The sequence below is a fragment of the Pogoniulus pusillus genome, chromosome 5 (assembly GCF_015220805.1).
Source record: "Pogoniulus pusillus isolate bPogPus1 chromosome 5, bPogPus1.pri, whole genome shotgun sequence".
Lineage (NCBI taxonomy): Eukaryota > Metazoa > Chordata > Aves > Piciformes > Lybiidae > Pogoniulus > Pogoniulus pusillus.
In genome coordinates, this window is record NC_087268.1 from 39811036 (window position 1) to 39835508 (window position 24473).

The 24473-nt window shown below is 42.2% G+C and overlaps 1 protein-coding gene across 13 annotated transcripts in view; it reads left to right on the forward strand.

Annotated features, from left to right (window-relative positions):
• Positions 1 to 17931, forward strand: part of DOCK9 (dedicator of cytokinesis 9) — a 133938-nt gene extending 116007 nt beyond the window's left edge. For 9 of the 13 annotated variants that reach the window (XM_064143839.1, XM_064143842.1, XM_064143844.1 and 6 more), the window contains exons 46-53: positions 1898 to 2020; positions 3049 to 3162; positions 4679 to 4825; positions 9481 to 9691; positions 11468 to 11658; positions 12774 to 12874; positions 13069 to 13207; positions 16702 to 17931. In XM_064143839.1, the coding sequence (XP_063999909.1) occupies positions 1898 to 2020; positions 3049 to 3162; positions 4679 to 4825; positions 9481 to 9691; positions 11468 to 11658; positions 12774 to 12874; positions 13069 to 13207; positions 16702 to 16824 (1149 nt within the window). In that variant the 3' untranslated portion in view covers positions 16825 to 17931. Of the gene's footprint in view, positions 1 to 1897; positions 2021 to 3048; positions 3163 to 3420; positions 3866 to 4678; positions 4826 to 9480; positions 9692 to 11467; positions 11659 to 12773; positions 12875 to 13068; positions 13208 to 16701 lie in introns of those variants that run through there. The other 4 variants (XM_064143848.1, XM_064143847.1, XM_064143849.1 and 1 more) reach the window with 2 other exon arrangements.
• The last annotated feature ends 6542 nt before the right edge of the window (positions 17932 to 24473 follow it).

The following is a 24473-nucleotide window of genomic DNA, read 5'->3' on the forward strand; positions in this document are numbered from 1 at the left end:
AGTGTAGCCTTTATGGCAACAAAGGCCAACGGCATGCTGGGTTATATTCAAAAGAGGATAGAATCAAGAAGGGGGGAAGTGGGTATTCTACTTGGTATTTCTTGTGCCCAGTCTGTAAATCTTGTGTCCAGCACTGCCCCTCCGAAGTCAAGAGAGATACCAACTAACTGGGAAAAAAAGCCAGCTCCTAAAGTGGTTAGTGGAAGAGTCAGACTCTTCTTAAGTACCATAAGAGTGAGAAACTGTTCTCAAAGGTTACAAAGAAAACTGACTGAATCAGATACACGGGAAAAAACTCTTCCTGTGAGAATGGTTATGCGCTGAGACAGGTGGCCTTGAAATGTGTCCCTTTCCTCCCTCCCATCAGCTTTCCCTCATGAAGCTTTTGTTCTTTGTATATTTCCTGTGTGTAAAAAGTTTAAGAAAGGGAAAACAGATCTGCTGCTTTGCTGCATGTGGATGCCCTCTAGTGTCTGAAGTAAGACACCTGTCATTGAACAGTGGTGGTGGACAGCCCTTGTGGTCCAGCAGTGACACTGGTCTTTCAGCTCTTGTCACTACATGACTCATTACTGAGGATGGAGAGATTGGGATGTACAGCCCCATAATGACTGGGGGGAAGAAGGAGGTGTTTTAGGAGCTGTTGCAGCGCAGATAAGGACAGCATTTTTTAGTCTCTTTCTGCTCTCGTTATTAAAGTTGGCTTATGTTAGCAATGTCTTTATGCTGTTTTAGTCCACTACCAAAGAGAGGAGGCAAACAGCAGCGCTGGGTCCTCCTCTTAAGAGTAAAAGGAGTTATTTCCAGCTTCTGGTTTCACCACTGTGGTGCAAGAATGTTGTCTCAAGAAGTAGGAATGCCATGTCTTCTGACATCTCTATATCAGACTTTGATTCTCTTGGAGATTCTTGGAACACTTGAAGATGTCTGAGATGTGTTAGAGTATGTGAATGGGAATGAGCTTCTTCACGGTAGTCGTCACGCTCAAGCCATGACCAAGTATATGACAGCTTTGTCACAAGGGCTGTAAGCTGTTCCACAGCATCTGTAAAATTGTCTCTTCTAACTGACTTAATGTGTTTAGCCAAGTGATTTTAAATTTATGAAAGCTAGACCAAAGTTATGATGCCATCTCAGTTTCATTATGCTTAGTGAATCAGGGGAAAGTAAAAAATTATGACAAAGTGAAGGAGTGGACTTTATGATGTAAATGCTCTAATACAAAATGTATACTTCCATTCTCCATACAGATAAGCATAGTTCTTAGTTAACCTTAACTGTCATTTTGCTGCAAGGATATTAGGACCAAACACAACAAAGCCAAGGTGGTTTTTTTCTTCTTGTAATTCCATTTTAACTCTTCAGGATTTATCAGCTTCTTAAACTGCTTTTGTGTGTATTTAAATGCAAGAACGAATATACTGTTGTACCTTGATAATTCTGAGTACCAGTGTTGCTATTTTGTCTTTTTGGTTTATGTCTGCTGTAATTTGCTTGACCCATGCTGGGAAATGTTTATAAAAGTGCCTTTTTAAAACAGTCTATGCAAAACCCCAAAACTCCCAAGGAAACCACACTTTGACAACAAACGTGGAACAAGGTAATACAGGGGGTCTGAACATGACACCTTGGGTCCTCCTACAGGTGTCATTTGTGTATGTCAGGGGTCAGAAGTACCTTTTAAGCAATGCTTTTTCTGATAAAGAGTACCTGTGTGCCCTCACTCCATTCTGTTTGGGGTTTTTTCAACAATTTTTGGTTGCTACAATAATTTAAATTACTGTGTGTAGATAATTTTATATTTTTTTTAGTGGCAAGACGTTCCTTTGCATTGCAAAGAACTTTGTTATTATTACTTGCTGTGCTTTTCACAAGCTTTTTACTTTTTCAAACATAGGATGTGCTGATGGAATTGTTGGAGCAGTGTGCTGATGGACTGTGGAAGGCAGAACGCTATGAGCTCATTGCTGACATATATAAACTCATCATTCCCATTTATGAGAAACGAAGAGATTTTGAGGTACTAAGTTCATCATAAGTCTAACTGCATGACACACTGGACATTCTGCCTCTGTACTCTGCACTGGTTAGACCACGCCTTGAGTACTGTGTTCAGTTCTGGGCCCCCCAGTTTAGAAGGGACATTGAGATGCTTCAGCGTGTCCAGAGAAGGGCGACGAGGCTGGGGAGAGGCCTTGAGCACAGCCATACGAGGAGAGGCTGAGGGAGCTGGGATTGTTTAGCCTGGAGAAGAGGAGGCTCAGGGGTGACCTTATTGCTGTCTACAACTACCTGAGGGGCGGTTGTGGCCAGGAGGAGGTTGCTCTCTTCTCTCAGGTGGCCAGCACCAGAATGAGAGGACACAGCCTCAAGCTACGCCAGGGGAGATTTAGGCTTGAGGTGAGGAGAAAGTTCTTCACTGAGAGAGTCATTGGACACTGGAATGGGCTGCCCAGGGAGGTGGTGGAGTCGCCGTCCCTGGAGCTGTTCAAGGCAAGGATTGGACGTGGCACTTGGTGCCATGGTCTAGCCTTGAGCTCTGTGGTAAAGGGTTGGACTTGATGATCTGTGAGGTCTCTTCCAACCCTGATGATACTGTGATACTGTGTGATACATCACAGAACAAGTGCTTGAATAGTGTAGCTGACACATTAATTTCCTTAAATATAAATAATTATTCATATATTTATTCAAATATATATTCATATATTTAAATATAAATAATTATTCACAGAATCATAGCATCAACCAGGTTGGAAGAGACCTCCAAGATCATCCAGTCCAACGTTTCCCCCAGCCCTTTCCAGTCCAACTTTTCCCCCAGCCCTTTCCAGTCCAACCTTTCCCCCAGCCCTATCCAGTCAACTAGACCATGGCACCAAGTGCCTCATCCTGTCTTTTCTTGAACACCTCCAGGGACGGTGACACATTCTGATACAAGTTCTAAACCTATCACTGCTGTTCAATAAAATGTAATTCATTCTTGTCTTCAGACAGGAAAGTTCTGTATTATTCTTTTACCCCATGATTGTTTTCTTTTTTCTGTAGAGGCTTGCTCATCTATATGACACTCTTCATCGAGCATACAGTAAAGTAACAGAAGTTATGCATACAGGAAAGAGACTGCTGGGAACTTATTTCAGGGTAGCATTCTTTGGACAAGTGAGTGTTATTTAACTTCCTTTTGTCTGCTCTGTGCAGTAAGAAAAACCTGAATTTACAAGGTGTACCATTTGTCATCTGTACTGATAACCTTCACATTAGAAAGTTTGAGAAATGTGTTCTATAAGAAATCATTATATGCTGTCAATAAGTGGGTTTAAAACATTTATCAATTCCGGTGCAATTCTTTGTTTTTTTCCCCTTAGTAAATTGTTTGCCTTTTGTTTTTCTTTTCCTTCTTTTATTTCCTACCTTAAGGCAGCGGTAAGTTCCCTGTAATGCCAGCTCTTAGCAATGTATTGACTTCATGTCTAGTGCTACGGTGTGGTTTGCAAGGCTGCTTCTTAGATGGGTATGCATTAATGGCCACTGCAATTAAAAAAAATAACAACATTATGTTCCATTTAGTGGGCAAATCACTTTCTTCTGTGCATCAGTATTGCATGCTTCAAATGAAAGTTCTGGCTGTGCATTAGACAGCTTCACATCCTCTACCTAATGTATGTCTAGAATGCGTATGTATCGGTACGGTATCACGCAGTAACAAGTAATACACTTCCTACCTGCATAGCCCAGTTGCTAGTTGTTCAGCTGAGCATGGAGAATTGTGCAATGCCCTGAGCAGTATAACTTCACATGTATTCTGTTGTCTCTTATAACTTTATAGCAATACCAGTTTACAGACAGTGAAACAGATACTGAGGTAATTACAGTGATGGCTTACGAAGCGAGCGATGCAGTAAATACTACTGCATTTTGCCTTAGTTTGATGTGGGTATTTTTGTCAACCTAGCCTGTGTTTATACATGATATGTTGTGCTCTTCTATTTTGTCTGCTTCATTTACGAAAGGAAGTATTTATTTTCTGGTTTCAGAAATGAACTCAGACGTGGCTTGTTGTTTCAAACCATTGACCTGTTTCACTTCTCATGTGCTGTCTACTGCCGTTAGTTGTGATTTTTAAAACAAATGCTTTTTGTAATAAACCCAAAGAAATGAATGCCAAGGTAGTATAACACAAAATTGAGATTTTGTTCAAATTTCATTTTAATTCACTTTCTGGGGTTAATTTTTTTTATTACTACATAAAGAAAATGTTCATATTATTATGTAAACCATTACCAAAATACTCACTTGTGAATCACATAGTTCAGGTGGACAGCAAGATTTCTGTTTTGGCAAGTGAAACAGTGCTGAAAGTTCACTTTTAAATAAAAGTGAAGAAAAGTTCCCTCAAAGGCTTGGCACGCCATGTAATTGAAAAAAAACCCTGCACTAATTTAACTGTTTCCGTTCTCTTTCATTCGTTCTGTTGTAGTTATGGGGAGTTTCATTTGTTTCCATTTATTCCCCTAGGAAACTTTTTAACTTAGATTTTATTTTTCACTTGTTTGTGTTTGCTTGAATCCTGATGTTAAATGTTTGTTTTCTTTGAACCACACACATTGTCTTAATCGTTGCCCATTGTGTGGCTGGAGTCTTTTTCCCAAGTTCTAATTACTTTGTTTTTTCACAGGGATTCTTTGAGGATGAGGATGGAAAGGAGTATATCTACAAAGAACCTAAACTCACACCTCTTTCAGAAATTTCCCAAAGACTCCAAAAACTCTACTCTGACAAATTTGGATCTGAAAATGTCAAAATGATTCAAGATTCTGGCAAAGTATGATCTTTGTTCTCTGTAAAATATTCTTATGTATTACCTTCACTAATCCACTTGATATACTTTGAGATCACTCTCTGCCACTCATTTGGCTCACAATCAGATGTGTCTAAAAGCTCTACTCAAGCCTTGAAATGCATGTAAGAACTATAATCTCTGTGGTGGCTCGGGTGTTACCTGCCCCCCACACTTTGGAAATCACCCAGACTAGACTCAGCCAGCTCTGGTGTGATGGTTTGGACTCTTACCCGCCCCCCCACACTTTTGGAATTGCCCCAGCTAACTCAGACGGCCTCTGGGAACATAAATGAAGCTATTTATTTACAAGCAGCAAATATACAAGCAGCTATTTACAATCTATACAGTTATATACAGAAATACACAAAGGATAAACAATACAGAAGCACAACTCCCCTCCCAGAAACTTGAGTCCCCAGGAGGGGCTCTCAAACCACCCCAACACCTCCCCTTGCCCTCTCAACCTTACCCCAGTTCTCAGGAAGAAGAGAGGTGCAGCCAAGAGGTTAGGGAGCAAGGTTAGTGGGAGCAAGGTTAATGAGATGTGACCAGGTCTGAAGGCAAAGGCAGAATGAAAAAACAAAATGGAGAATGTTTTACTTCTTCTTCCCAGAGTTCTCAGCGTGGCTGTGAGCGAAGAGACACAATTGTTTTCATTTCACTGCCCATTATCTAGTTCTTTTACCAAAACATTCCAGCTTGCTTCAAACTAGCACATCTGGAAACTCAATGAAGCTTTATATTTACAGCTTAACACAATATACAAGCAGATATTTACAGTATATACAGTGATATGCAGAAATATACAAGGTAAAAGGTAATACAGAAACACAACAGCCCTCCCAGAAACCTGAGTCCCCAGGAGGGGCTCCCAACCACCCTTCCACCTTCCCCCTACCCTTCTCAACCTTACCCCAGTCCCGAGGAATAATGGAGGTTTGGCCAGGGGGCTAGGAAGCAAAGTGGATTAGGAAAGAAAAAAAAAACAGAGGGTGAGGTTAGAGAGATGCAGCTCGGAGTTTCCCCCCAGCAGTAGTGAGTTATCTATGTTTTGATTTTTGTTTTTATACATCTCAGCAAGCCTGTGAGCAAAGTAGACATCACCACTGTTTTCCTTCCACAGCCTATGATCTAGTCCTTCTCACCAAAACATTCTAGCTAGCTTCAAACTATCACAGTCTCCTATTAGGTTTACCCCTTAAGAACAACCAAAAAGCTTAATTCCTATAGTATTACCTCTCAAAATAATTTTATTTTAGAAAAAAAATGGATTATGATTATATTCTGTGCTCACTTGTGCTACATTTCTTGCCCTTTCATGCACAATTATTCTTTGGAAGTTTTTAATTACACTCAGAGTGCAGATTCCAAACTTCTGAAGAAACAAACAGACCTCTCTTCTGAGAAAGGCACCATATGCAAATAGCATTTTAATTCTGTATCTATTTTTAATCCTTTGTCTTTGAGTCTGTTCAATTTTAAGAATGCTTAAACTGTAAGGAAAAATGATCACACAAAGTGATCTGGTTAAATCTAGGTTTGTCACAGGAACTGCTTTCTTTTGCAACTGAAGGCCCCGAAGCTGGTGATCGAGCCTCACGTTGGGCGCCAAATAAATTGTCTTGGGTTCTAATGCAGGTTCCCAGAGACTCTAATAAATTTAATAGACCCAATGACAATTTATAGAGTGCCCTCCCCTCTTCCCCCTCCTTTTCCCAAAGATAGGGAGAGAGAAAAGAGATAAGCACACCCCAATAAATCAATCTCACTCGATTTGGAAGTTAAAAAGGAAAAGTTTAACAATAACTTAGAAAAGGTATTGGAGGTAGGGGAGTTTACAAAGGATAAGGAAGGGAAAACAGCAAAATACAAAAAGGGATGGATACAACCCGAGCAATGTGATGGTGTCTCTGCCTCGTGGCTGCCACATGGTGTGCTGGTATGCAGTGTGAGTGTGTGTGTCAAGAGGGAGCCAAGGCAAAAGAGGGTGAGGAGCAGGAAGTGCTCCTCTTTTATACCACAGGAAGTGGGGGGAGTGGGCTAACCATCACCTGGAGTGTGGCCCACCCCTGGGGAGGGGCCAAGACCCCTAGGGTCAGGTTCAGGGTTACTCCCCCAGGAGTGTTAACCCCATACAGATCACACAAAATGATCTGGTTAAATCTAGGTTTGTCACAGGAACTGCTTTCTTTTGCAACTGAAGGCCCCGAAGCTGGTGATCTGATGAGGGCTGTAGCGTTTCATACACTGAGAACACACACTGCACAAGACTTGTCTCTGGATTCCTTTCATTCCTTTCCTCAGCCAAACTTTTGTTTGGCTTCAGGCTTTGTGATAATCTTCTCTTCTTATCATTTCTTGTCTGTTATGTTCCTTGATTCACCCAGTAAGTTCAGAAAGTTCTGTGCTTCTTGGTCTGGTAGTGCAGCAATGGTGAGCTTCTCAATATTGTCACTTCAAAACGAAAGGAGGACTTAGGCAAGGGCTGGATTTCATGCCATGGAAGGCAGGAGATTTGTATTGTAGTCTGAGTTTTTTCACAACTCTTCCAGTTTACTCTCCTGAATTCTTTACAATTCATTATAGTGTGTTCATCCGCATTTGTAGGGAACATTTTTGTCATCATTAGCCCTCAAGCATTACTATTTTAAAGTTGGTTTAAAACTACTGTGGGTGTCTCTGTGGTAACATGTGGGTCTTGGGACTTCTCAAATGCAGCACGAAGTGAAATGATCAAAGTTAGCGTTGCCAATTAGAACTTTTCCAGCTGGATCCTCCTGGCCACCAGAAATTATGTTTTCTGTCAGCTGTATAAGCACATAAATTACAACTTCAGTTCTTTTTTAATATACCAGGATATAATAAAGAAAAATAATCAGGCACCATGTTCCAGTAAAACTGGATCACTTATATTGTTGGTTTTGCCACTTCCAGAAGTCTCTCAGAGACAGGCAGAGATAGCATGAATATTTCATATGGGGCAGAAATGGTGGGCAATAACTTCAAGAAAGATGCAGAGGTTTTAGAATGCCTTTTTTATCACATGCTGTGAGAATTTGCAAAGATTGTAAATCCTTGATCTATTTAAGGACCCTGTTGGGCAAAGGAGGCATTGTCTATTGGTACAGGAAACTTATTTGCTGATTTTACCAGATTAGAGATCTGCCTGTCTGTGAGATTCTTACTCATCCAGATCTAGAAATAAAATGGACTAAACAGTGAAGCCTTTTCATTTGCCCTGCTCCCACCAGTATGTTCTGTGGGCACCCTCATAGCGTGTCAGAGTTGAGATGGACTTTTCAAGGTGATGTCTGAGCTATGTAGGGGTTTAACTTTTCAGTATCACAGTATCATCAGGGTTGGAAGAGACCTCACAGATCATCAAGTCCAACCCTTTACCACAGAGCTCAAGGCTAGACCATGGCACCAAGTGCCACGTCCAATCCTGCCTTGAACAGCTCCAGGGACGGCGACTCCACCACCTCCCCGGGCAGCCCATTCCAGTGTCCAATGACTCTCTCAGTGAAGAACTTTCTCCTCACCTCCAGCCTAAATTTCCCCTGGTGTAGCTTGAGGCTGTGTCCTCTCATTCTGGTGCTGGCCACCTGAGAGAAGAGAGCAACCTCCTCCTGGCCACAACCTCCCCTCAGGTAGTTGTAGACAGCAATAAGGTCTCCCCTGAGCCTCCTCTTCTCCAGGCTAACCAATCCCAGCTCTCTCAGCCTCTCCTCGTAGGGCTGTGCTCAAGGCCTCTCCCCAGCCTCGTCGCCCTTCTCTGGACACGCTCAAGCATCTCAATGTCCCTTCTAAACTGGGGGGCCCAGAATTGAACGCAGTACTCAAGGTGTGGTCTAACCAGTTTAGAGTACAGGGGCAGAATGACCTCTCTGCTCCTGCTGACCACACCATTCCTGATGCAGGCCAGGATGCCACTGGCTCTCTTGGCCACCTGGGCACACTGCTGGCTCATGTTCAGGTGGGTATCAATCAGCACCCCCAGATCCCTCTCTGTCTGGCTGCTCTCCAGCCACTCCGACCCCAGCCTGTATCTCTGCATGGGGTTGTTGTGGCCAAAGTGCAGCACCCTGCACTTGGAGCTATTGAACCCCATCCCATTGGACTCTGCCCATCTGTCCAGGTGGTCAAGGTCCCACTGCAGAGCCCTTCTGCCCTCCAACCCAGCCACATCTGCCCCCAGCTTAGTGTCATCTGCAAACTTGCTGATGACTGATTCCATGCCCTCATCCAGATCATCTATGAATATGTTAAAGAGGATGGGGCCCAGCACTGGGCAATTTTGGGTCTCCAATATACTGTCCTATCAGCTGTCATTGGGGACAAATAATTCTTTTTGGGTTTTTTTAAAATCTCTGAGTATTAATCACAGGTACAACCTTGTGTTACGTTTTCGTTTGCCATTTTGCATAAAGCAGTTGTCAATGAACGTTAGAAAAATCCAAACCCATAGTGTGTTGTAATGCATCTACCTGTGTGGTCTTCCTCATAGTCAGAACCAGAATGCCAGGAAGCCCTGTGAGAACATAAACATTGTCAGTAATTTCTGAAAGCTGTGTGACTGCAATTAAATCCGCTTTATTCACAACGTAGCTATTTGATTCTCTTGTCGTGTTTTTAAGGTGAATCCTAAGGATTTAGATTCAAAGTATGCGTATATTCAAGTTACACATGTAGTTCCTTACTTTGAAGAAAAAGAGTTGCAAGAAAGAAAAACAGATTTTGAAAGGACTCACAACATTCGTCGCTTTATGTTTGAGATGCCTTTTACTCAAGCTGGTAAAAGACAAGGAGGAGTAGAAGAGCAATGCAAACGACGAACGATTCTGACAGGTACTGACTTGAATGGAAATTTCCTTGTCAAGAAAATGGTTCTTTTGGGTTTTTTTTACTTAATTCTCAATACTAGGCTTTTCTGTATGTTTTGTACTTGGTCACAAAAAAATGATTTGGAAGCTCTCACATAGGACTGTTGGAGGTGACAAGAATTGCAACGTATACTGAAATACTGTTAGACAAAACAGCCTTTTAAAGTTAGTATGTGCTTGGAAATAAGGATAAAAAGTGTGATTATTCTGAATGACCATTTGAAAGTCATAGAATGGTCTGGGTTGGAAGGGACCTCCAAAGGCCATATAGACCAACCCCCCTGCAGTTAGCAGAGACATCCTCCGCTATATTAGCCCACCCAGAGTCTTGTCCAGCCTGTCTGCGAACATCTCCAGAGATGAGGCCTCAGCCTTTTCCCTCCCCTGTGCTTGCTGTCTTTGCTAAAAAAAACCACTGAAGAATAGTGGCATTATGCTTGCTGACCTGAGTATGAATTTTTTCAGTGTTCTTTCAGCCTTTGAACTTATGAGATGCAGTATTGGTCCTTTTGGATAAAAGGACTACAAAAGCCTGAAGGGCAGATTCTGCTTTGATTTTCCAGCCTTTGTTTCATTGTAACTTTGGTCTAATCACTGTGATTTGGTTTCTCATTTGTTAGCTTTAAAAGGGAGAGACAGTGCTCATCTGTCTTTCCATTGTCTCAGACTTTAAAGATGTTTAGTTCACTGATCAAAGACGTTTTATTATTCACTGATTAAAACCATGTTATTATACTACTAAGGGAGGGAATTAAAAGTTATGGTGTGTTTGGAAATGTTTCAGTACCAGGTGCAAAGCTGAAGCTGTGCTTTGACTGGAAGTGTTAATTCAGATGCTCCAATTCTGATTCTCTGTAGGTTTTTCCATTTCACTTAAAGTTCTTCCCAGGGAGAGTGATTTGCCATTGGAATGGGCTGCCCAGGGAGGTGGTGGAGGCACCGTCCCTGGAGGTGTTCAAGAAAAGCCTGGCTGAGGCACTTAGTGCCATAGTCTAGTTGACTGGCTAGGGCTGGGTGCTAGGTTGGACTGGATGATCTTGGAGGTCTCTTCCAACCTGTTTGATTCTGTGATTCTTTATAGGTGTCAGCTAAAATGTTTTTCATATTTTTACCACAAACTAGGTTTTTCAGATTGATTCTTCAAGGGTTAATCTTCATATTTTTCTCCTTACACTTCAAGAATTGTGACTCTTGACTCCAGCTTTCCTTGCTCTTAGTAAAAGACTTATGTTGACAGACATATATAGGAGTGTAAACTTCTGTATTACTGTCTTAATGTGGTGATAAAAACAACTTAACTTCATAATGTCAGCTGTCTATAGATAATACTTGGGAGGAAATAAGTACAGCTGTGCTGGTTTTTATTCTTCTTTCTCCTCATGGAGATATGTTTGTGATAAGCAATTTTTTTAATAGTTCTCATGTGAATTACTTTCCAGTGGTTTCTTTGTTACCATCAGTAGCAATAGTGACTATGATTTTTCTTTGCTGCAAGACATGTAAAGCTGTTCACGTTTTCAGTATTTTCTTTTCCTGTACATCTGTTCTGGCCAGGGGGCTTGGACTCCAAGATCTCCAGAGGTCACTTCTAACCTTGTGATTCTCTGCTAGTATTTTGAAAATTTTAATTGGACAACTGCTTATGTTAAAATTAGATTTATTTATTTATTTTGCCTCCTATCAAAATTAATCTTATTCAAAAAATTCTTTCTAACTGTGTTAAACTTTTCTCTGTCCATAGCTATACATTGTTTCCCATATGTGAAAAAACGCATTCCAGTCATGTATCAGCACCATACTGATTTAAACCCAATTGAAGTAGCCATTGATGAAATGAGTAAAAAAGTTGCAGAACTCAGGCAGCTTTGCTCATCAGCTGAAGTGGATATGATCAAATTGCAGTTGAAGCTACAAGGAAGTGTCAGTGTTCAGGTAAGACCATAGCCTTTGCTATTCAGCTTTTTCACTTGCCCTGAAAAGAATTAAGTAGATTTCATTAATTTCCCATTATGTATATTCAGGTATGTCCTGCTTGCAGTTATTTTCAGAATGGGAAAATTGATTAAAAAGTATTTCATATAAACATTGATCATGGACAGTTACATGATAGGACTAAGATTAACCTCTGGAATCTAGGTGGTGGTCTGAGCCCCAAAAGGTTTTAGTATAACAGGGAAACTACCATTAGGTAGTGAATTCTGTATAAGAATGAACGAGCGTATTTTTGCTAGATGTAGGTCTGCTTGTAGGTTCAACACAGTCATTATTGCTTTTCTGTTTTGGTAAGACCCCCATGGAGATGAAATGGAATTTCCAATATATGGAAAAAGTTTAGTTGTAGAAAATTTCTGTGCAACATTTTGCCTGAGGTGTGCAAGAGCTGAATGTGTAAAGAAACATCAGGTTCTCCAAATGAGGGTACATACAGCAGTGGTAGCATGTACAAATCAATGAGGTAAAAGTTTAAGAATGCAATGACCAAGTGCTGCTCTGTTATTTTTAACTGATTCAAGTAAAAAGAACAGTAAACAGAGTCATCTGAAACGACCTGATGTCATGTTGAAGAGCAAAAAAACAAGGTTCTAGAATGAGCAAGCTGTCAGGCTAGCATTCGAGATGAGAAGAGAGGGCCTCTTAATATAAAAGGATAGTAGGAATGAGTCAGAAGTCATTAAATCCACTTTCCATATAGCTGTCATAGTAGTGCTAATTGTTTCAGAGCTTTCAGCTTAGAAGAAGGTTTTCGACTGATCAGCAGACAAAGCAGTAGTAGTTTTAGCCTGTTTTATCACACTAATTTAATAAATGACAAATGGGCAGTATCAGTGATTATTTTACTGCATCATCAAAGTGGCTTCTTTGTGCCAGGGCAGGTTCATACAGACTGCTGTAGAGACATCTCCTGCTCTCATGTTCCAGCTCCAGCAGTCCTGCTTTTTTTGGAAGAGTTGTGTTCTCCTAAGAAAAGGAAATCAGACACCTGTAGTACCTGTTACTGCAGAGATAGTGTGTTAGGGAATTGACTTTGTCATTCTTCTCCTTTTCAGGTTAATGCTGGTCCCTTAGCATATGCAAGAGCTTTCTTAGATGACACAAACACCAAAAGATATCCAGACAATAAAGTAAAACTACTAAAGGAAGTTTTTAGGTATGTTTTATGGGGAAAAAAATCGACTTTTTCTTAAGCTACCAGTCTTGGGGAAAAAGAAATAAAAAAGACTCCTAAGTTTTATAGTAGTCTCACTGGATTAAAAACATACTTTAAGCTTGCAATTTTTATTAATCATTTGGCTTTTGTGTTCCTGATTGAGAGCTTTTTTATTATTGTTTTATCTAAATCAGGCAATTTGTTGAAGCTTGTGGGCATGCTCTGGGTGTAAATGAACGACTTATAAAGGAAGATCAGTTGGAGTATCAAGAAGAAATGAAGGCTAACTACAGAGAAATGGCAAAAGAGCTTTCAGAAATAATGCATGAACAAGTACGTGCTGAAATTAAATTATACATACCAGCATTCAGAGTGTGCTAGGAAAAGTGTATGTAATGCTTTACACACGTGGCTTTTCTTTCTAATTTTCCCCCTCTTGGAGTCATGGAATAATTTTCTTTTCTCTTTGTGAATTTTCTGCAGATGTTTTCTTGACTGTCAGAATTAAGTCTTCCTTATTAAGAAAGTAAAGCAGTTGACACCAGCCTGGTTTTCTATAGGAAAGGAAAACTACAGTATAGGGAAAACAAATTCAGTGACACATGTATGTGTGTCATGTATACTTCATATGTATTGTTACGTTTGTGTCTCTATTCAGTAACCTAAAAAGCTCATTTTAGTCTGTACTTGTAACTGTAAGGGGATTTGATCTGCAAGATTAGTCCTTTAGATTTTGGAGGCAATGCAATGAAGGGATAAGCATCTTTAAAGAAGTGTTTTAACACATTTTCTTGAGTATGGGAGAAGGAAAACCGTAGCTCCTGTGGCTGTGAAGTTGTGTAGACCTTTGATCTGAGGTCTGTGGTAGGAATGTCTCCTGACTTCAGAACAAGGGTATTATTTCCAGAAGAACAGGAAGATTCATGCTTGATCTCTGCCTTCTCGTCATCCTTGATCACCATATTCATCATTCCACCCTCTTTTTCTTTCATCCACTCTTATTTCTATCACCTTTTCCTAAAGCTGTTGAGTAGCTGTAGTTCTTAACCCTCAAGACTCATGGTTTGTGCTCACAAGGAATACCTATGTTTTCTGATGATATTTTACCTTACAAATAGAGAAATTGATGAGACTTCCCTAGATGTGTGACCGTTATAGCAACTTTTTTAGTCTAGGAACCAATGCATCCTAGTCTGGGCAACCAGTTCATTACAAAGAGAAACTTAGAGTTTCTGTTGTCCCTGCAGGTACTATAGCCAGGAAGAATCAAACTTGAGACCTGCCTGAGGCGTTCTGTCTAGCTGACATTTAAACACTGTTAGTCTTCCAGCATCTTTTCAGGACTGTACAATGACTCTACTCATTTACTATGTTTTGGCATCTTTAAATTATTATTATCCAAGAGATGCTTTCTGAAGATGCTACCAGAAGCTTGCTGGTATGACAGCTTGTCCATAGGCTAAGAAAGATTTGCCTTTGTTGTACCCTTGCTTTGATGATATCCAAAACATGGATGGTAATTTTTTTTTCTGTTCAAAAATGCATCAAGTGTCACCAGTTCACTTCATACACTTTCTTATTCTCCATAGTTTTCTGATAGGGTTTTCTCAGATACTCTGTGATCAATGATATCATTTTAGTGGTGAAGCACAAGAATACAGAAAACCACAGATATTTTATTTTCATTCTCTTAGTCTTTTGTTATGCTATCCCAGGGAAAAGTTTATCTCTAACTTATTTTTTTAGCTGCCAATAGCAGAAAATACTGTAAAACAAGGTTTATGTGGAGTGATACCATTCTGCCAGAGTCCCTTCTAAGAAAAAACACCACAATGTTTTTCAGATATGTGTAGTTGAAAACAGTTTTGAAAGATCCCTGGAACAGGGGAAAAATTGTTTAGCTGACAGAAATGGAGGGAGTTTCATTGTATTTCAGTGTGATGTATTGAAAGACAAAGTGGTGGAGGGGGTTTAGCAGGAGGGTCTTAGAAAGGAGGATAACTGATTAAGAAGTGAGGTACATGGGAGAATTAGCTGTACAGAGGATCCTTCAGAAATGAGAAGAAAACATTCAGTTCAAATAAGGATAATAAAGTTTAGTATTCTTTTGGTGCAGGAAAAACTAAAAGTATATAGTGCCAGTTTGTGCACAAGAATATTTTGGACTTGGTGCAAGATACATACGTTCTACAAATGCTCAGGCGTGGGAGTTTCCAAGGATTGACAGGAAAAGAAAGCATGTAATGCCTGAAGCTTCAACAGTTGGTTGCATCATATAAAATGAACAAAGAAGGTGCAAACAGCTGACACTAGTAAGACACTGTGGACAGAATACAAAACTTAAGCACCGTCTGCAGTAACATATACAATTACCCTACCATGATAGTATCACAGTATCATCAGGGTTGGAAGAGACCTCACAGATCATCAAGTATATTCATTGTATGCAGATGTATACTGAGTCACAAATAATCAAAACACTCTCTGTGGTTGGCTTGGGTTGGGTTTTGTTTTGTGGGGTTTTTTTTCAGTTAGATGAATCCCTCCCCTGAAGACTTACAATCATGAGGCTCTTCCTTGAAATCTTTAGAAGTGTCTTTATGTGCCTGCCTGTTGCTGCATTTGGAGAAAAAGCTTCTTGCAATGTTTGTTTTGATGTCACTGAAGAAATTACTATCTGCCACAGTAGCGTGGGATTTGAGCAACTGCAAAAATTCTCTTATGAAAAATATAGAAAATCATCCTAACAGATTTTTTTTCCTTTTTTTTTTCCTCCTTTGCTGCTTGCCAATGTGATCAGATGGGATGGTAATTAGTTTTTCTGTACTTCTGCTCTCAGTTTGTCTAACCTTTGTATTATTCTTTTTTTCCCAGTATTTCTAATCTTAGCATCAGTAAGCTTGTAGCTGTTAAAAATGAAGTATTTGGTGTTTCAGTAGCTTTTGATAAGAAATGCTCAAATAGTATCTTCGAGAAAACAAAAGATGGGTGAAAAGCAAGGTGGCTGTTGTTATGAAATTCCTCTTGAAAGTTAAGAGCAGCAAGGAGAGAAGCTGTGTAGATCATCAAGTCCAACCCTTTACCACAGAGCTCAAGGCTAGACCACGGCACCAAGTGCCACGTCCAATCCTGCCTTGAACAGCTCCAGGGACGGCGACTCCACCACCTCCCCGGGCAGCCCATTCCAGTGTCCAGTGACTCTCTCAGTGAAGAACTTTCTCCTCACCTCAAGCCTAAATTTCCCCAGGCACAGCCTGAGGCTGTGTCCTCTTGTTCTGGTGCTGGCCACCTGAGAGAAGAGAGCAACCTCCTCCTGGCTACAACCTCCCCTCAGGTAGTTGTAGACAGCAATAAGGTCACCCCTGAGCCTCCTCTTCTCCAGGCTAACCAATCCCAGCTCCCTCAGCCTCTCCTCCTAGGGCTGTGCTCAAGGCCTCTCACCAGCCTCGTCGCCCTTCTCTGGACACGCTCAAGCATCTCAATGTCCCTCCTAAACTGGGGGGCCCAGAACTGAACACAGTACTCAAGGTGTGGTCTAACCAGTGCAGAGTACAGGGGCAGAATGACCTCCCTGCTCCTGCTGACCACACCATTCCTGATGCAGGCCAGAAATTAGGAGAACTGATGATAGATGACTAACTACTGCTCTCCTAAATCTGGTAGAGGATGCCTGACAAGATTAACTAGCCTGAGAAAAAGTTGTGTGCAGTTGTGAGAGTGCTGGAAAATTGAGCAGGGAAGCACCACCTTATGAAATAGGTTAGCTGCTTTAGAAATGCTTGTGTCATTCTGTAACATCTTGGCAAATGCCTGTTTTCCATTTTCAGATCACTCCTGTGGAAGAAAAGGCTGGGGTTATGCCTAACTCTCTCCATATTTTCAATGCCATAAGCGGAACTCCAACAAGCACAACAGTTCACGGGATGCCGAGTTCTTCTTCAGTCGCATGATTGTTTTGTTAAGGAAAGTATATTTGCTTTTATTCAAAGTCTGTGGATTTGCTTTGTTCTGTGCAAACTCAGGATGATTTTGAAGCTAAACGTTGGGCACGTGCAAGCTGCGTCATTCCTATGAATGTCTGAGCACACTTAGCAGTTACTGGTCGTAGCCTTTTAGAGTAAGGGAGACACATGCATTTTCTAATCTTGCTGGTAGCATATAGAAGTATTCACAATGTCACTGCAGAAGTACGTGTTGGAAAATTACAAGGTCAAAGCTATTTTCCCTTTTCCATTAGAAAGTAATACTAAAATGAATTGCACATTACAGGAAAGTGTTGTGGGATGTCGTTTTTCAGAGCTGTAACATTCACCTCTTCTTTTTGTGTATGGCACATAGAGATTGATTCCAAGTACAAGAACTATTTTGGGGTTAGACAGAGACACTAGTTTTTTGGGTTTAATGGAACTGACAATAGTAGGTTTTATACCTTTTGTCAGATTGTTGTGCTTTATTTTTTACCTTGTTGCATTTTGGAGATAGGTGAGCTTAGGTCTTCAACTAAACAACTAAATACAACCAAAGGTCTGTATTAATGAACACTGAGTTACACTAAAATATCAATAGTAGTAAATTGTTCTGTACATATTGTTTGTTAATACAGTCCATGCAGTCTGTACATAAATGTATTACATTTCTAAGCATTTTTTAATATTCATACCAGCTCTTACCCTCCTGCTTTCAGTTTATTGTGAAAGTTTGATCATTCCAAGTATATGCAGACTTTACAGTCCATTTATTCCTGTATATAAATAAGTGCAATATAAAGATGTATACAGTCTTTGCTATGTTAGGTTTATATGCAGTTATTGAAAGAGGAAAACATTTTTGCCAAAGCAATGGAATATGTAATTGGTGGTCATGGTTACTGTGGTAAATGGAGGTATAACTTAAAGCTTGTTCTTTTAAGACATTCTTGTTCTTTTAAGACATTAATTGAGTAATTTTATATTGGGGGGTAAATAAAGGTTTTTAATTTTATTTAACTGGAAGCACTGTCCTGTAATTAAACATTCTGTACTACATCTATATTAAAAGGAAAAAGGTAGCTACTTTTCTCACTGTGTGCTCTGGTTTTTATTTTAGATAAATAAATCTTCCCCCTAAGACCGAGGAAAGATCACAGGATGTTAGGGGTTGGAAGGGACCCAAGGAGATCATCGAGTTCAGCCTCCCTGCCAGAGCAGGACAATACTAACACAGATCACAGAGGAGCGCATCCAGACAGGCCTTGAAAGGCTCCAGGGAAGGAGACTCCACAACCTCTCTGTGACCCTTAAAGTAAAGAAGTTCCCCCTTGTGTTGAGGTGGAACATCTTGTGCTGCAACTTACAACCATATTACTCCTCCTTCAATTCTGCTGTCCCACAAAAGGCATGTCAGTGAAGTTCATTACTGGCACTCTGCATATTGCAGGCTAGGAGCAGTGAGATCATAACAAAAATAGTTGTTAAAAAGTAATCATTTAGGAGATACTTAGAGAGCATCAACCTCTGCTCATGTAAAGACCAGGGATTGTGATGCAAACTTGGTCAATAAAACCCTGTCTTTTAGCAGCTTAAGTATGAGATAAAATGCACACACTTCTGAGCTTTGCTTCATATTCCTTGTCAACAGAGGAAATTTAGGTTATTAGTTAAGAACATCAGTTTTGAATCCATCACACGTGACTCAAGAAGCATGCTACAGTAAGCAAAGGTTGTTACCAATACAGCTAAGATTGGGAAGTCTTTAAAACTTAATAGCACATGACAGTAGAAAAGATTTTTCTCCTTACAATGTAAGTTTACTGTAATTTTCTGTAGTGTAGCATCAAACTCCTATTTTCAAGGCAGCTCATCCTGGAAGCAAGATGCTGGATAACTGATTTAGCCATCTATGTTGTATGAGCAAAGTTGCTTATTTAAATTTTTTTTCCTTAAAAAAACCCAAAAGAAACAACATCCCACAGAACACCAAAAATAACACCCAAACACAACACCCCAAAATGGAGAACAAAACCAGAGATAGATACTGCTGGAGAGTGAAACCATAATGCTGTGTTAAGAGAGAATGTCCTTTTCTCTTCCTCTGCCTTCTGTGCCTTCATGGTTTTTGTTTGTGGAAATGTGTTCAGGAATATCTTATCTTTCAGTACAGCTTGTCTCAAAAAATACTTCATTATTCACAGAATCATAGAGTCAACCAGGTTGGAAGAGACCTCCGAGATCATCCAGTCCAACATATCCCCCAGCCCTATCCAGTCAACAAGACCATGGCACTAAGTGCCTCAGCCAGGCTTTTCTTGAACACCTCCAGGGACGGTGCCTCCACCACCTCCCTGGGCAGCCCATTCCAATGCCAATCACTCTCTCTGCCAACAACTTCCTCCTAACATCCAGCAGATGTTCCTCCCAGCACAACTTGAGACTGTGTCCCCTTGCCCTGTTGCTGGTTGCCTGGGAGAAGAGACTGACCCCCACCTGGCTACAACCTCCCTTCAGATAGTTGTAGACAGCAATGAGGTCACCCCTGAGCCTCCTCTTCTCCAGGCTAAACACCCCCAGCTCCCTCAGCCTCTCCTCATAGGGTTTGTGTTCCAGGCCCTTCACCAGCCTTGTTGCTCTTCTCTGGACATGTTCCAGCACCTCAGCATCTCTCTTGAATTGAGGGGCCCAGAACTGGACACAGCACTCAAGGTGTGGCCTGACCAGTGCTGAGTACAGGGGCAGAATAACCTCCCTTGTCCTACTGGCCACACTGTTCCTGATGCAGGCCAGGATGCCATTGGCTCTCTTGGCCACCTGGGCACACTGCTGCCTCATCTTCAATAGGAGACAATATCCTGTAAAGTTGTTTTGCTATTCAGGAAGATTTCTACATCACTATATCAATAGAAATTGTGTACATCATAGTGGCTTCTTGCCACTATAGAACTTTTTCTAGCTTCCCCTTGCCCTGGGAGCCAAACTGAGAGTTTCCTGCAGTCATACATGACCTTTGGCACTGAGACCTCAATTTGATGAGTTGTATTTGCAAACTGGCCTATAAATGTAGTATGTTTTTGTGATTGAGTATGCATTTGTATGCATTTACATACATCTAAACATCTGTGTGACTGTTCTGCTTACTTGCTGAGAGTAAGCCTATAAAAAATGGTGAAATGTAGTTTGCAAAGGATTGATGTAGGTTTACATAAGGCAGTATTAGTGTTTAGCACATGTTCAACTCCTAAGTCTGTGTGCATTTATTTATGAGATAAGACACCCTCTAATGTATAGCTTTTAGTTTAGAAAGGTTAATATTATAATTGTTGGTATTTACCTCCTGAATAATTCGTTATCTAATAGATTCCTTTTTCTGCTGTTACTTCTGCAACGTAGTAATTTATCTAATGTGGGTTGTTTTATTTCCAAAATCTTGGGCTCTGTGCTGGTTTTGGCCTGAGATGGGTTAATTTTCTTTACAGTAGAGCAGATGTGGTGTTCTGGTTTGTATTTGAAGAATGTAAGGTTGTTTTAACTTGCTGTGTGTGCTGCTTTTCACAACATCAAGGCCTTCTCTGTCTCTGAAACCATCTCACCAGTGAGTAATCTGAGGGTGCATAAGTACCTGAGAGGTGCCAGCCAAAACTGGGGTGGCTGAGAAGAGAAGGGAAAGAGTGGAAAGGGCAATGCTGGTGCACTTTTGACTGACCAGCCAGCTAGAGCCCTGCACCCACTTTGGCCTGGCCAAACAGGCATAATCCTGCACCAGTCAGCCTGTCTAGCCCACCAAGAGCCCTATGCTATCTTTGGCTGCTGGCCAGACAGGTTACTAAACCACTGGATCCCACCAGCTATCTGAAGCCCTGCACCACTTGCTGTGCACACCAACAGAAGTCCTGCAGTATTTTGCCACTCTCCCTAAAGCCTACACCATTTTTCCTGGCCAGCCAGCTGGAGACTTACACCACTGGCCTATCCAGTTCAGCAGCACAGCATCCTGAAGAACCAACAGGCAGATTAAATCAATACACAAACATACTGTACCTCCCTGCCATCCTGCCCTGTGTTCTCTGGCTCCCCGAGCTCTGAGCCCTGGAGCAGCTCACCATGTCAGCAAGCAGTCTCAGAAGTCTTGCACAGAGGCAGGCAACAATCTGAGCCCCCTTTGCATCCCTCTCTCCCCCAGCAGCCCAAGCACACACTACCACCATGCTGCACTGCAGCACCACCACAGCTAGGTGTGAGCAGCCCTACTCATGCTCCAGAACCCACCTGTTACAAACCAGCTCACAATCACTAGCCAACCTGAAGGCAGATGACAGAGACCCTAGGAGCTTTTGAAACCAGTTGCCTAGAAAACCTGCCGAGGCATCCTGGTTTCACTGGGGCAGAATCATAGGCCTGCAGACCATCACAAATTCTGAGTCAGCCAGGGCAGCAGCTGTAACCCATAAATGTCATACTCAATATAAAGGGGGAAGTTCATAGATTCATAGAATCAACCAAATTGGAAGAGACCTCGAAGATCAGACAGGCCAACCTAGCACCCAGCCCTGTCCAATTGGTGCTGAGTGTAACTCCTCCTGTTGGCCCGGTTGCCAGCATTGAACTGAGTGTTTAAAGAGAGGATTCCCTCCACACATTGTGCAACAGATGCTAGGTGGAGTAAGGGTCACTCAGCAGGCTTAAGTAGGGAACTCAAGCCTGGGAATTTTGGAAGCCTGGTGGATGTGGGGAAGGCTGTAGATGTATTCTACCTGGACTTCAGCAAAGCCTTTGACACAGTCTCCCATAGCAAACTCCTGGCCAAGCTGGCAGCCCATGGCTTGGACAGGGGCACTCTGTGCTGGATTAAAAACTGGCTGAATAGCTAGGACCAGAAAGCTGTGAGTGATGCCACATCCAGTTGTCAGCCAGTCACTAGGAATGTGCCCCAGGGGTCAGTGCTGGTCCCAGTCCTGCTTATTCTCTTCACTGAAGGTCTCAGTGAGGGGCTTGAGTCCACCATCAGTACGTTTGCAGATGACACCAAGTTGGTAGCATGTGTCGATGTGTAGGAGGATAGGAGGGCTCTGCAGAGACCTGGACAGGCTGGATGGATGGGCACAGTCCATCACTATGAGATTTAACACAACTAAGTGCTGGGTTCTGCACTTTGTCCACAACAACCCCATTCAGTGCAGCAGGCTGGAGAGAGAGTGGCTGGAGAGAGGCCTGGCAGAAAGGGATCTAGGGGTACAGGTTGACAGCAGCTGAACATGAGCCAGCAGTGTGCCCAGGTGGCCAAGAGGACCGATGGCATCCTGGTCTGTGTCAGGAATGGTGTGGCCAACAGGTCTAGGGAAGTCATTCTGCTGCTGTACTTAGCGCTGGTTAGGCCACACCATGATTCCTGTGTCCAGTTCTGAGCCCCTCAACTTAAGAAAGATGTTGAGGTGCTTGAACATGTCCAGAGAAGGGCAACAAGGCTGGGGAGGGGGCTGGAGCACAGCCCTACAAGGAGAGGCAAAGGGAGCTGGGGTTGTTCAGCCTGGAGAAGAGGAGGCTCGGGGGGACCTTACCACTGTCTGCAGCTACCTTGAAAGGAGGTTGTAGCCAGGTGGGAATTGGTCTCTTCTCTCAGGCAACCAGCAGCAGAATGAGGGGACACAGTCTCAAGTTGTGGTGGGGGAAGTATAGGCTGGATGTTAGGAAGAAGTTCTCCACAGAGTGATTGACCATTGGAATGGGCTGCCTAGGGAGGTGGTGGAGTCACCATCCCTGGAGGTGTTAAAAGAGATACTGGATGTGGTACTTAGTGCCATGATTTAGTTGATTAGATAATGCTGGGTAATAGGTTGGACTTGATCTTGAAGGTCTTTTCCAACCTGATTGATTCTGTGATTCTGTGATCATGAACTGTCAGGAAGGTAGAGAGTTTGGAATGTCTTAAGGGAAGATAATACACACTGAAAAGGCTTGACCATAAAATGGATTATCAGAATATATGCTGTGTTTACCAATGTATTTCTCTGTATTGTAGGAAAACAGCATAGGTAGAAAGCTGCTGTGTGAAGTCCTACACAACAAGTCACAGAAGTGGCTGAGGGTGAAGGTAAATCAAGTCAGTTTGCAGTGGTGAAAGTCACCCAGCTGGTTCCAGATACTGCTGAGCAAGAGAAATGACCAGTATTTTATCTGTATTCTGACTCATGGATGGCAGCAAATGCCCTGTGGGGCTGGTTAAAGCAATGACAAGAAAACAACTGGCAGCACAGAGCCAAACCCAGCTGGGCTGCCCTGTTGTGGCAAAAGAGCACTGCCTGATTAGACAAGCTAGTGGTAAAGATATGCCACATAGATGCCCAGGTACCCAAGAGGCAAGCCACTGAGGAGCATCAACAACAACCAGCAGGTAAACCAGATTCCTAAGCTTAAAGTGCTGTAAATAAACCTGGACCTGGCAGCATAAGAGTGGAATTGTTTTGGGCCTCAAAAAGCAATTCTTGTGGTGATAATGGCACCCCAGAAAGAACTGAGTTGGAAAATGGGACTCATTTTTGAAATAGCCTTATAAACACCTGGGCATTGAGTGGATAGATCACATCCCCTGTTACACAGTGGCCATGCAAAAAGCTATTGAAGTCTGCACTCAAAGCAATGGGTGCTGAGTCATTTAAAAATTGGGATCAACATTTATCAGAAGCTGCCTGGTTAGTTAACACCAGGGGATCTGTCAGTCAAGATGGACGAGGAGAGGCTGAGGGAGCTGGGGTTGTTTAGCCTGGAGAAGAGGAGGCTCAGGGGTGACCTTATTGCTGTCTACAACTACCTGAAGGGTGGTTGTGGCCAGGGGGAGGTTGCTCTCTTCTCTCAGGTGGCCAGCTCCAGAACGAGAGGACACAGCCTCAGGCTGCGCCAGGGGAAATTTCGGCTCGAGGTGAGGAGAAAGTTCTTCACTGAGAGAGTCATTGGACACTGGAATGGGCTGCCTGGGGAGGTGGTGGAGTCGTCGTCCCTGGGGCAGTTCAAGGCAAGGTTGGATGTGGCACTTGGTGCCATGGTCTAGCCTTGGGCACTGTGGTAAAGGGTTGGACTTGATGATCTGTGAGGTCTCTTCCAACCTTGGTGATACTGTGATACTGTAACTTCTGTGTACTGTAGAAGGGGATGAAGTCCCCATGGTGCACATAAGGAAGATGTTAGTGAAACAGTCTAGATTACTCCTGTCTTGAGCCAAAGCAAACCCACTCATGGGATTGCTTCTGCTCAAGCACCTGGGTGCATTTTTTTGGATGATAAGGAAGATGGCAAAACTAGATGTGTACCTCGAGGAGATTTGATTTTTTGGGGTAAGAATAGCAGGTAATTTGAAATGTATGATGGTAAAGTTACATGATTACCATTTCTCGGTTTATTACAGTAAGAATCACCCAGATTAAAGAAGAACAAACAGAAGATCATCTTTCCCCCCCAAGATCATTGTCTTCACCACAGATCACAAAGATGGACTGCACCAGGTACACCAGCTGCAAGTTCCTTATCCTGCTGCACCCAACTTCAGGTGCCTAACAGATGGAACCTGTGGTTTGGGACTAAAAGAGTTTTCTGAACGTTTTGGAGAAATGGCACATGGACTGGGGAGCTGTGTGTGT